The sequence below is a fragment of the Leptodactylus fuscus genome, chromosome 2 (genome assembly GCF_031893055.1).
Source record: "Leptodactylus fuscus isolate aLepFus1 chromosome 2, aLepFus1.hap2, whole genome shotgun sequence".
Taxonomy (NCBI): Eukaryota; Metazoa; Chordata; class Amphibia; order Anura; family Leptodactylidae; genus Leptodactylus; species Leptodactylus fuscus.
In genome coordinates, this window is record NC_134266.1 from 174,421,319 (window position 1) to 174,435,665 (window position 14,347).

The 14,347-nt window shown below is 41.0% G+C and overlaps 1 protein-coding gene across 1 annotated transcript in view; it reads left to right on the forward strand.

Moving 5' to 3' along the window:
- RASA3 (RAS p21 protein activator 3) overlaps nucleotides 1-14,347 on the forward strand; it is a 161,034-nt gene that overhangs the window by 93,483 nt on the left and 53,204 nt on the right. Inside the window, exon 6 of the mRNA XM_075265117.1 lies at nucleotides 2,196-2,272. Coding sequence (XP_075121218.1) covers nucleotides 2,196-2,272 — 77 coding nt within the window. The remainder of the gene's footprint in view (nucleotides 1-2,195; nucleotides 2,273-14,347) is intronic.

Genomic DNA, 14,347 nt, shown 5'->3' on the forward strand with positions numbered 1-14,347 from the left:
GGTGTCAATGGCGATCCTGACAACTGCTATCTTAGTTGTAATACAGTCGAACACTGCAGTTTGTAGCCCTTCATGCTGAAGGTAGAATGCCCCTTTATGGTGACTCCTTCAAACGTTTAACAGCAGATATGGTAGACTGTATATGTCGCATTATTCTACCCGAGAGGAACATTCCCGTCATTATATAATCTTACACTGATTATGTCATAGTATAGTAATGATTATTGACCATCATGCATAAAGACAAATGCAAGATAAGCATCAGTATTGTCCATGGCAGAAGATTTCCGATTTGAAGATACTAAGGCCTTGGTTCAAATCTGCATTCGGGCCATTCCGTTTCCCTATGCGCATGTAATATGCGGAGAGAAAAAGTCCTGGAAGCAGCACTTTTCTCTCTTTTTCATGCGGAAACCACAAAAACCCCATTTATAGTCTATGGTCAACAGATTTCCTTAGGTAACCGCTTTTTTATGTGGATATGTTTCCTTTAAGGGGGTCCCCAAGCAGAATCCCTGAACAGAAATCCGAACGCAGATGTGAACTGGGGCTAAACCTTGCTAAGGGCACATATCTGCATTAGCTTTCACGCGGGAGGTTTCTCAACTATTATGGTAGATCATTTTTATGCAGAGTGCTTTCCTTCACCTATCCATGGCATTACATGATGAAAAGCTGCTGGGGGGGAAGGGGGGTAGTTTACTAAGGGCTGATTTATACAACTCGCACTAGAATTATAATCCTATCTTCACTAAACTGCATAGTGTCCCATAGTAGTGATATGTACTCCGCTTCAAAATTGTGTGACTCTATTGATAAATTAATGAGCAGAGAATATCTGACTTGACTTGTGTTGGGTAAAAGTGAATCTTTTCGCAAGCATGTCTGCCACAACACAGCATGTAATTTAGTTTGCTATATAACGAACATAAGAAAAATGACAGTGGATTACATCAGATTTAGCCACATTTTCCTAACTGTATCCAGCAAGTATAGTGTTTTAGTGCTGCTCCTGTGCGTGAATATATTGAGTTACACCCATCATTTGTGAAATCACATCCTTGGTTGTCGCAGGCCTCACAGACCATATATTGTCTGGATAACTAGCTGGCTATATTTAGCAGTGTGGAAATTATTTTGTTCACAGTATTTATCTATGTGCCAGTGGAAAGTCCGTTCTGTCCTCTGAATACGTGCGCATTCTGCCTCTTTTGTTTTACCTCTATGAATAAGGCAATAGAGAAGCTTTATGAAACCTGTGATGCTTTTTCATATTCCATGTAAGTTCTGTATACTGATATGTTGAGCTCAAAGCCCTGCGATAAATTGTAACACCTATACAGAAGTCACTGTGATGTAAATGGCATTAGACAATCTGTGACTCCACCTATTGAGAAGAGTGTTCACGTAAACATTTTTTTTTAGGTTTTTTTTTTTTTTTTTTCTAACATGAAAACGTGATTTTAAAAAAAATGGGTCATTTTCCGCTAACATATTCCCTAAAATATAGTCTTCACAGTTTCCTTATAAAATTGATCCCAAAATCTGTGTATATGATACAGGGCTAGGGAATGTTGTACCACATTAGAGATGTGCGTGGTATCGTAACAGAAAGATGTGGTACTGTTGGCGGAAACTGAGCTCCTTATGTTTACCTCTGAGATATTCGAGGCCTGAGGAAATGAGTATTCACCTCACATGACTCTTCTAAGGACATAGGTTTATCTTCTTTTCTTTTGCTCCTCTGTGCATTGTCTTCTATGTGTAAATACTTATTTGATGAATACTTTGGTATATTACATGTTACATGAAGCTGCTACATTGTATCACTTGATTTTGGGCAACTTTAGTTGTGCTTGTGATGCAATATCTGCTCTAATATTCCCATATTTATGCGCCTATTCATATACGGTTTATTCACTCGCATTGCTTACTAGTGAATACAAACTCATCAGTTGGCTTTGTGTCTCAATATTTCATCCACTCAGGGTTTTGTCTTAAAAGATATATATGCCCTTGAGTCACTGTCTTCTGACAAGTTCTTGTAAAATGTCTTTAGCTGTTTCCTAGTTATCTTTGTATTTGCGGAAGATTAATGAGGTCAGTGTGACTGCTCGCAGCCTGTGAGCCCAACTTTTGGGTTTGGTTTTTACCTCTGTTATTTTTGCCATGTAACTCTTTACTCTGTATTTTAGGGGAAGGTTCACTTGGAGCTCAGACTGAGTGAAGTTATTACAGACACTGGTGTCATCTGTCACAAGCTTGCAGTCCGGTAAGGAAAATCACATTTATAACCTGTGATAATTGCAGAAATGTATCAGCGTCAAATACTATTACTGTTAGTGGGTGTTACTACAATATACAGTACAAGGGGGTAATGGGCTGAATAGACAGTGAAAGATAAATTGTACATTTTGCATTTCCCATGTCACCCTAGATGTTCCTTTGTCTGTGTAATTCCCCTGATTTTCTGACAGTGCTGGTATACAGTTTTGGGGAAACATTATGTATCATCAAATACCTTCTTAATCTCAGAATGGATAGAGCATACTGAAGAACAGTGCTGTGATCTAACAGTCCTCATCACCTGCCACTTTCTATTACCTACCAGGATTTTGTGGCTGAATTACATCCCGTCCTAAGGCACGTGGATTTTTTTGTCACTTCCTCTATTACTCTCCTAAGCAGAACTATCTATCCTTTTAGCTGCTACAGGATAAATACTATAAGTGTCCTTCTAGCGTACTTGAAAAAGTAAGTTTCAAGCTTGGTGCATATAACAGCCCTTACAATATCTTTACTGCCTTGTCTGATGGAAAGAGTTAGATCCATATTATAATAAAATAAATAATAAAGCTTTGTCAATAAAAGGCAAAGTTACAACGTTGATGTATGCAGCCATATTGCCATTATATTAAGGGACGCACCAGAAATATAACATCTGCTGCTGCCCTTCCCCAATACCTGGCAGATTCTTAGTCCCTTTGTCAGTCTTTATTTTTCTCCGTCTTTCTCTCTTTCTCTGTATTGTGGTTAACGCTGGGGTGCTCTCCACCTCCTCAAGTTTTGGTGAATTTTCACCTGTCTGCTTTCATATGCAGCTACTAGGAATAACATCTAAGGAAAGGGGACAGAGGGGTCTCCTTCCTGCTCCATTCCATGCTGCTGTGGACAGCTTATTGATGGGAGTGTCAGTTTTCCTTCCCCAACTGATCTGAAATGGTTTACCTATCTGTAAGACAGGTCATCAATGTTTTTCACCTGGAAAACCCCCATTAATACATGCCCAAAAGTGAATTCAGGTCCAAGATAATGCTACAAAATACATACAGAACCCAGACTAGACCCCAAAATAAAGACTCCAAACCAGAACCTGGACCAAATCCAATTAATACATATTAAAACATATCCTGTACAGTAAGCTAATACAGGCCCAAGACACAAAACCCAAATTCAGACTTAATACCATGATGTTTATTTCTCGCTTCATCTCCAGCCTCACTACATTGTTTTAGGGCCTAGTGCAGCAGTATTGAATGTTAAGTGGACTCTGGTACAAGGATCCATGCAGTGGCGTAACTAGGAATGGCGGGGCCCCGTGGCGAACTTTTGACATGGCCCCTCCCTCCTCCTTCCTGACCAACACCGAAGACCTTGACTGAATCCCCCCCCCTGCATTCCTGCACGCTCTATTATGTCCCTCAGTGGCCCCTACACACAGTATTATACCCCATTGTGGCCACTGCACACGGGATTATGCCCCATAATGAACACCCATGAACAATTATTATACTCTGGGGTATTTTCAGACCCCAGAGTATAATAATCGGAGACCGAGGGGAGATACAGACATAAAAAAAAAGTTACTTACCTGTCTCCGGCTCCGCTGCAGTCTCTGGTGGTGTTGGCCATTTTTAATAACGCACGGATGTCACTTGGCACAGCAATTGCAGGCAAGTCTGAATACAAACAATGTGTAGAGTACTGATCCATCTACTGACATTGACCTCCCCCTCCTCCTAATACACAGATATTAGGACACTGACGTCCCCCTCCTCCAGACCACACATATATACACACACTCACACACAGACAGACACTCTCCATCCTGCATCCCCCCTCCCCTTCAGTACCTGGCAGCACATCTCTCCTTCTCTTCGTCTCTTCTAGGACTGCACGGGCTATAAAGACACGCCCACCTAGTCATGTGACGGCTGACGTCACACAAGGTCCTTCAGGTCCTACAAGCTTTCCCCTGCTCTTATCACAGTTACAACAGTTTGTCTGTGATAAGAGCGGGGGTAGCAGGGGTAGCTGTCACTGGGCCCCTAATGTCCTGGGCCCTGTGGCAGCTGCCTCTGCTGCTATGGTGGTAGTTACGCCACTGGATCCGTGACTCTAGGATGTCTGGGAGAAGGATCCAGAACTGTCAGACCCAGAGACTTGAAATTTCTGAGCCCCAATGCATAATCTGCTATGGGACCCCTACCTAACATGTGCCATCCAGAGAAGTATATTTTATGTGGGGCCCCCTCAGGATCCTAGGGCCTGGTAACAGCTACTACCTCTGTACCCCCTATATCTACAACCCTGGTCAGACCCATATAACTAGCTCCTCTGTGTGCATTACTGTTCACCATCCATAGCAATATCTCTTATGATGTAATTACAGCATAATAACAAATACAGCATCATTCTAACTTGTGTTCCAGTAGCTTTGTAAATTTATGTAACTAGCTATGATATCTGTGTATACATATTAAAACCAGTAAGTGATTTACAGTATCCAGCGATTCTCAGAAAGATCACTTAACAATCACATGTCTCAATGCACATTCTGACGTAAAGGGAAATTACCAATTCTATTTATCTCCAAATTAGCTGAATGAATGTGAATGAGAAAAATGTACATTGTGTCATGGAGGTTTACAGATCTATATTTGGGCTGTGCTGTAATGCAGGCTGTAAATGTAATAAATGATGTGCGTTTAGAAGTAGCCCACATTAGTGCGGCATATGTAATTGTATTACTTCTCAGGGCACTCTTTGCACATTATTATATTATTGCGTTTTAGCATGCAATTCAGCCATGTATGTCAATCTACTTCCCTCTTGTGAAGGCTGGATCGCTAGACCTTACTAGTAGCTGCTTGGACCTCATGCCTGTACAAGGCAGAATATTCTATATTCAGAATAAAGTATGCTTAGCATATGTTACTGTATATATCAGTTGGTGACACATGTAGCACTGTCATACATACACAACCCATAAATAATAACGGATATATTTTTATTGGTCCCTGTGATCGATCCATTAAATAATTGAACTTGATATTTCTTAATTGACTTAGGACTCATGTACAGTGTAGGGGGTCATATAGGATCCGTGGTCGTGGATGACAAACTGATGCAATGCGAACATGTTTTTGTGCATAAATCGGATTGGTATATGCCAACCGTAAATCCTTTACATTTGTGTGTAGGAGACTTTAAGTCTAAGAAGGATTCATGAAAACGGATGAATAACTTACATTTTCACAGCTGAGTACACGCCTTGTCATGTGAATGAGTACATACAATTGTAAAGGCCAGAGATCTACGCTTAAGGCTTGTGGAAGGCTTGTAATGTATTAATAAGGATATGACTTTATTGCAGCGGATTCACTAATTTAAGCTTCAGTGGTCAATATTGTTCATACATTAACAAATGACAATCTATATAACAATCTATATAATATGTGCTTATTTATTTGCTCTGTATATTGATTATCATACAGTCTTACTGTGTATGGCTATATCCCAACTGTCCCCTGTTGTTTGGGCATGTTGTGTTTTAACTTGGTAGTTCCCATACAATAAACTGCTGCAAGGGAGTCTAGCAGTAGTAGCATCTCTTCCCCCTATTGAAATAACTATGGACGCTTACTCCAGTTCAGTTTATGGATGGTCAGAGGTAGGTTTCAGCCAACAGTTATTCCCAGCTTTTCTGCCTTGAGAGTTCTGCGGGACTCTGAAGGACTCTTACTCTTACTCTGTATTCGACCTTCACCAGTAGAATATGACCATCTTGACTTTCAGAGATCTATACCCAAGATCAAACCACATTCTGTTTTTCTAAATTGCACCCAAATCCAACTCTAAGGCTTTTTTGTTGCAGATTTTCCTGCATTTTTTTGAACCAAAGTCAGCAGTGGATTTAACATAAGGAATAAATATATGAGCTTCCTTTATCTATCCTATTTTCTTTCAACTCAAAAAAACTCAACAAAATCTGAAACGAAAAAACCCCCCACAATATGGGGCTTTAGCTTTAATCTTCAGAGATTTGCCTGGTATTCCAGTAAGCAAACAGTTGTCTGAATTATGAGTTTGTGCTAAGCAATGTATTTCCATAAAGGCTAAATAATACATTCAATGCCCTATTTTTTTTTAGGGTAAAGCCCCACGTTGCAGAAGCACAGCGGAAAAAAAAAATGCAGCATTTTACAGTACCTGCAAAGTGAATAAGATTCTGGCTAAACCCATCTACACATTGCAGTAGAAAAAAAAAAACGCTACAGAAAAGCTGTCAATTACACATGCAAAATACTTGTGTCTTCCCTATAGGTTTAATAAGAAAGAAAATCCTCAGAAAAACGCAATGAAAAATGCTGCGGAAAAAAGTCTGATGTATTTCCACTGTGTTTGTTTTTTTTTCACAATGTCATTTAGCTGCGTCTTGCTATCTGGGGCCTTAGCCTGAGGCTAATAAAAACTGTGGCAACAATACATTGTGGTTCTTCCTGCAGCACTTTGGACTGAAGGTTTGCATGGGTTTTCTCTGCGGAATTTCAATTATAAACCAGTGGCGTTTCCGTTGGTATAATTGACATGCTGTGATTTCCCAAAGCACACCTGTTTTGATAGTTGGCACTTGTCTACAGCACTTTTTTTTTACTGCAAAGTGGGCTTTGGATTCATTAGAATCTTTGCTCTGATTGTGAAATGCTGCAATTTTTTCCATGGCATTTTCACAATATGGGGCCCCAGCCTTAAACTGTTTTCATATATGTGGGCTAATATTCCCTACATTGTTTTAAAAAAAAAAATTAGAAGATTTTTGCAGATTGCATTCACAGGGACTTGTATTAGTATTCATAAGCCTGGGTGACGGTAGGTTTAGGTTTTTGTGACAGTTTAGTGACGTTCTGTGTTTAGCTGTCATTAATGTAATTAATTGTACATTCAATACATCAGGTTTCAGTTCCAATTTCTCACTTTTTGTTCTGGTTTCCATTTCTATTCATTTGTGTTTGTATGAAGCACAGCTTGCATAGACTGGTGAGTCATGCACAGATTGCCAGGCTGATGTAAAGTACCCGCTGCTTCCTGCTCCACAGATTCAAAATTACTTATTCTTCCAACAGTTTAATGTTCCCATCCTGTACGGCTCCTAATCTCTCCTGAGGGTCCTTAATGACAGCCCCATCCTCACAGCTCTGACAGTAAGGCAGTGAATGAGAGGTGACGTAGAGTGATCAGACATGAATCACTTGTCATCACAGTCCGTTACCTATTACTGCGCACAGTACTGTATAGAACCGTACAAAGTGGCGTATTTCACCGAAGACATGTCTCACTTCCCTTTTTCCATTCTTTTTCTTTTTCTGCTCTTCATTTTATCAGTGTGACTGTTGTAGTGTTAAGGAATTACTACAAACTCCATACTCCATGAATGTTTCATTCATGTTTATTGGGTATTTTTGGATTCTTAAAAAATATTTAAGAATGACCATATAGTATGAACCCACATGTACGGAAATAAATACCAGGGCTGTGGAGTCTGAGTCAAGGAAAAGGTTATCAACTCCAGCTTGAACATAAAAATGATTAATCATTTTCAATGATATTCTACAATTTCATATATTCTATATGTAATTCGATTAATACTTTTGTACGTTTTTACTTTCACAGGAATTCAGTTACTAACTTTTTAATGAATTTGACAGATTTTAATGCTTCTGACTGACCATGGATGTCAGCCGACACTACTAGTGACGGCCCATAAAGCTTTGTTTGTGTAATGGCTGCAACCTCTATTACAAAATTGTCTGAACACGGTATAAGCAATGCCGCCCCTCCTACCTCTTGTGTCATCCCCTCTACCTCATAGATTGTAAGCTCTTGTGAGCAGGGCCCTCAGTCCCATTGTGTGAAATGACGTTCTTTGTTTTGTATCTGTCTGTATCTGAACCCTACAAATTGTACAGCGCTGTGGAATATGTTGGCGCTATATAAATAAAATTTATTATTATTATTTATTTATGTAGGAGTCTTATGCCGGTTGCAGACGTCCATGGTGTGGGCCAATGTGCTATCTTGAATTTCCCGGATAGCACACTGACCCATTCATTTCAATGGGCCTGTGCACGACCGTGAATTTCACAGTCCCATGTGTGGGCCGACAGTCTAGGCTGCAAAATATAGAACAAGTGCTAACTGTGCCAAAAAGACATATTGTATATTAACATATAGCTTACTGATATCTATGACTGTACACTTAGGGGGCCCACACACTACCATTAGTAGTGTCTATTGCTAGTTAGTATCTGTTACAAAATGTTAACAATGGACACTAACAGAACCGTCGTAAATCCATTAAAAATCCCATTGATTTCAATGGGATGTTATCTGTTTTCTGTTAGTGTCCATATACACCAACTCTGTTACGTGTTCAGGTTTTTTTCGCTGACATAAATAAAACAGGTCTGTTCAAAATAACATCCATTATATTTTAACATTTAATGTCTATTGTGAACAGACAGTAACAGATATGCGTCCGTTATACTATCCGTTATTACTGTTTGTTTTTTCTGAACACTAACAGACACTTAATGAAGCTAATTCATTAAATGGATTAGGTAAAAAAACAGACACATTAACATCAGTTAGTGTCTGTTAATGTCCGTTATGATAGGCGTCCTCTATCAGAACATACATCCAATGGTAATGTGAACGCCTCCCTTGACCAAGTAAGGGAATAAAGGGAATCTTAAATCCCTTTGTCATCTGTGTTAAATTTCATATGATAGCCAATGTCATAAACATCAAAAATGCACAACTTTCATTTACTTAAAATGACATTTTCAAGCTAAAAATGTGTTTATACGGTTGTCCACTAGGTATATTCCTTCCCTCTAACTTGTCCACTACCTGTTATCATGTGAAGTTTGTCTCTAGCCGCAGAAATGCTGAGATGGACTGCAGGTAGTGAGGATGGGGCTTTGCTTTTCTAATCACAAACCTGCTCTATACGTCCTCCTTCTTCAGAATCCACAGTATTCTGTCTGGCTGCAGACACTATGCTATTCTGTGACAATGTAAGCATTGTCTCACAGTCCATACATGTGCTACTGTAGGTGATAGTAATAGTAATACTGTACACTGTAATACATAGTACACTGTACAAAAATGGAATGCTGTATGCACTTTTATATTGCATATGTTGGAGATGCACTATAGATGAGGCAGCAGATAGTCAGAATACTGTAACTGGCTTTGTAAAGAGGCAGAAATGTGAGGTGTGTTGCTATTATTAAATTGATGGACAAGGTTACCCGTTGCCTCATGTATAAATGGGCTTTTACACTGCATGACTTAAATAGTGGCAGCCATAGGAAAACATTCTTCATTCTCTAGTGCAGCGCTGCCTTCTGCACAGTAATATTGAGCTTTTGGCTTCACAGTGTAGTGTGTGGTCCAAAAACCATTGCCATGTTCCATAATTGTCCACTATTTCGAGTTCTGAGATCTGATCTTTACTCGACTGAATACTTTAAATAGATAACTGTTAAATGACTGTTGACAACCTGTGGATGAACTTGTGCCTGTATTAATAGACCAGAAAAGCTATAGATAGTGTTTTTTTTTTTTTTTTTTTTTTTTTTTAATTTGATCAAAGCTGACATAGAATTTATACAGTACTAGCATTACCTGCGACTTCGTCCGCGCCGCCCTCACTCCCTGCGCCAATCACCACTTACACAGGCCCACATTCCCCTGGGCACCTGTCCGCCTTCCATGTGCGGCATCGCTGAGCCAGTTTCCTCGCCATACAGCACCGAAGCCCGCCACTCCCATCCACGCACAGCATCCGGTACCTGGCCACGGCACGCAACAACGTCCCCTGCCAGTGCTACACATACCAACTCCCCCGGGTGGCCTCACTACCTATTTCCTCCCCCCACTCCATTCTCCCCTAATGCCCCCTCCTAAAGCACCCCCCCCTGGACCCCCCCACCCACCACCACCACTTCCACTGCGTCCTTACTCTCAGCTAATGGTAGGCAGCACCACCCAGATCTCACTTCTGAGCCCACTCACCCACAATCAGACAGAAGTTAGTCACAAGCTAAAACAGGATTGAGCACAGTGTCAGTGATCTCATCAGCAGTTATATTATTTTGAGTAGTGACAGCCATGTTGGCACAGATAAGTATTGTCTCTGCCTAGCCAATATAGTAGCTATACAGTGAAGTATGTGTATGTTCTTGACTGTAGCTTATGCTTCGTAACTTGAAAAACACATTAGCTTAATAATGCTGCATCAATTCAAGAGACTCCATTCACACTATGCAGTTCGACAGCTATTGTATGTGATCATAACCGTCTTTGCTGCATGTGCTAGGGCTCTTATAGATTTTTCCTATTGAACCTATTACATTATATACACTATATACACTCACCGGCCACTTTATTAGGTACACCTGTCCAACTGCTCGTTAACACTTAATTTCTAATCAGCCAATCACATGGCGGCAACTCAGTGCATTTAGGCATGTAGACATGGTCAAGACAATCTCCTGCAGTTCAAACCGAGCATCAGTATGGGGAAGAAAGGTGATTTAAGTGCCTTTGAACGTGGCATGGTTGTTGGTGCCAGAAGGGCTGGTCTGAGTATTTCAGAAACTGCTGATCTACTGGGATTTTCACGCACAACCATCTCTAGGATTTACAGAGAATGGTTCGAAAAAGAAAAACATCCAGTGAGCGGCAGTTCTGTGGGCGGAAATGTGTTGTTGATGCCAGAGGTCAGAGGAGAATGGCCAGACTGGTTCGAGCTGATAGAAAGGCAACAGTGACTCAAATAGCCACCCGTTACAACCAAGGTAGCCAGAAGAGCATCTCTGAACGCACAGTACGTCGAACTTTGAGGCAGATGGGCTACAGCAGCAGAAGACCACACCGGGTGCCACTCCTTTCAGCTAAGAACAGGAAACTGAGGCTACAATTTGCACAAGCTCATCGAAATTGGACAATTGAAGATTGGAAAAACGTTGCCTGGTCTGATGAGTCTCGATTTCTGCTGCAACATTCGGATGGTAGGGTCAGAATTTGGCGTCAACAACATGAAAGCATGGATCCATCCTGCCTTGTATCAACGGTTCAGGCTGGTGGTGGTGGTGTCATGGTGTGGGGAATATTTTCTTGGCATTCTTTGGGCCCCTTGGTACCAATTGAGCATCGTTGCAACGCCAAAGCCTACCTGAGTATTGTTGCTGACCATGTCCATCCCTTTATGACCACAATGTACCCAACATCTGATGGCTACTTTCAGCAGGATAATGCGCCATGTCATAAAGCTGGAATCATCTCAGACTGGTTTCTTGAACATGACAATGAGTTCACTGTACTCCAATGGCCTCCACAGTCACCAGATCTCAATCCAATAGAGCATCTTTGGGATGTGGTGGAACGGGAGATTCGCATCATGGATGTGCAGCCGACAAATCTGCGGCAACTGTGTGATGCCATCATGTCAATATGGACCAAAATCTCTGAGGAATGCTTCCAGCACCTTGTTGAATCTATGCCACGAAGAATTGAGGCAGTTCTGAAGGCAAAAGGGGGTCCAACCCGTTACTAGCATGGTGTACCTAATAAAGTGGCCGGTGAGTGTATGTTCCCCAGTGTGATACCACCAGTACAAAGGAGATCGCACTGAAGTAAATATGACATTAGGTATCCATCATATATGCGTCATATATGAGAAAGTCTCACTTTTTTTTTCTGTGGGACATTTATGAGAGATCTAGAGGATATGCCTTAAATGTCTCTCTCTCGGGGACCTGCACCTGTCTTAATGGTCCATGTCTCATAGCTGCGATTACTTCTATGAGACTTCCAAGAATAGCCAAGCAGTGTGGCTTGGCACATCTTGGAAGTTCCATAGAAGTGACAGGGAAGCGTGTACTCTTCACTCACTGCAGCTATGGTACAGATCGGGACCCCTTTTCATGAAATAGATGTGGGTTCTGTAAATACACTACAAATGTCCCAGATGGTAATGCCACTTTAGTGAATAGTTAATAATTTTAAAATTGCGCCACCAGTTAAAGATTGAAAAGATTGGATAATGGTCCCCAATCTATGTCTCCATTTTGTGTCAGTCACTATGTAAATACGCAAAATAACCTGGAGCACAGCTAGCTCCAAAACAATAAAAGTAGTATATTAACAGACCCGAGAATTACAACCCAGATAGATAGTCACTGGAATCAAACAGTGTTTTCCCCTTGTGCATTAGCGCCTCCATTGCTAAGATATCATTGGTTTTGTCAGTGTGCAGATGACTTATTTGGAGTAATGAGGAAATTGCCACTTACCTTGTTGCTCCAATGAAGTCATTTGCATATTAACAGATTCAAAAGTTAAAGGGAACATACTGTTTGATTCAGGTAACCCTAACCTATCGCTATGCTGGGTTATGGTGATAGAATCCCTTTAATTGTAGAAGGAAATCTGTAGAATATAATTGATTGTACACTGTATGATATTCCTAATGAGATCTGGAGGATTCTTGGCTGTATAGCTAGAGGTATAACCAGCAGGAAGAGAGAGGTTGTGATCCCACAGTATAGTGTTTGTGAGCCCACTTCTGGATTACTATGAAGACCACTACTATAAAAAGGCATAGAGAGAATGGAATAAATACAAAGACAGGCTACAAAATGGCTGAGGATCTTCTGTTGCTACAAGCGTCGACACATGAGAGAAACAGGAGCGAGTATGACTTTTTAAAATTTTCTACACTCACCCCGGATGCTTCCAAATCCTGGACAACCACTTTGTTTCTTATGGAGACACCAGCGCAGATGTTATTCTAGACTTGGCGCAGAGCTACTGTATTTTGTAATTTATTTTGGTGAAGGAAACAGGCTTCTGTCTGCAGGTTCTTTTCCCAAAGTCCCCCACAAATTAGTGTACAGCAATATATTAAACTAGCTGGTACCCGCGATTTCGTCTGCGGTGATTGTAGAAGTGGGTATATACAGGCGCGGGTAAGGTTTTCGTACTGTGTATAAGGGATGGGATATAAAATGTAACTGTGTATCTTGGTTTTGCTGTAATTCTGAGAATACGTGAGACTTTTGTGTTGAATGTAATTTGTATTTCAGCCGCTATACAGTGTTGGTATAAACTGTACATAGTGTCTTTGGGACAGAGGGATTTCAGGTTAATATACTTTGATATATGACATTGTATGAGTTGTTGTTTTGCGCCAGTACATGTAAGTTTTGGGCACAGGATACTCTTGAGCAAGCAACATAAAGTCTGGCCCTGTGCATGACAGTTTAGTAACTCCATGTGCCTCTTATTAATAGCAATTAACCCCATAATGTCCCTCACATTAACCCCTGTGTAAGAGTTACTGATAGAGATGAGCGAGTACTGTTGGGATCAGCCGATCCAAAGAGCACGCTCGCATAGAAATGAATGGACGTAGCCGGCTCGCGGGGGGTTAAGCGCGCTGGCTACGTCCAAGCGGAAGTACCAGGTGCATCCATTCATTTCTATGGAGCGTGCTGTTCGGATCGGCTGATCCCAACACTACTCGCTCATCTCTAGTTACTGATATGTGAGAGACTTGGAGGTAATAATTAAATATCTTCATTACTGAGGTCTTTTATTAGTCCCTCCATATGTCTCACATATTAGTAACCGCTATATGAGGCACACAGGGGTTAATATGAGGGACATAAGGGTGTTTATTCCTATTAATGTGAGGCACGTGGAGTTACTAACACTAAACTAATAACCCCATGCCTGACATTAATGAGAATAGGAACTAAAGGAAGGGAGCTGTGTGTTTCTTACTTTCAGTTTGCTAGCAGCTTCGGCAGGAGCTATCACTATAGCAGGCAGAGACTTGAGCAATTAGGGCTAGTTCACACGTGAGTATAAGGGGAGGTTTTTGACAGCGGATTTCGCGTCCAAAACCTCCCCTTATAATGGTGGTCTATGGAGACCGCCGGGCTTCTGTTCTCCGCTAGCGGCGAGCTGCTGCTAGCGGAGAAAAGAAAGGACA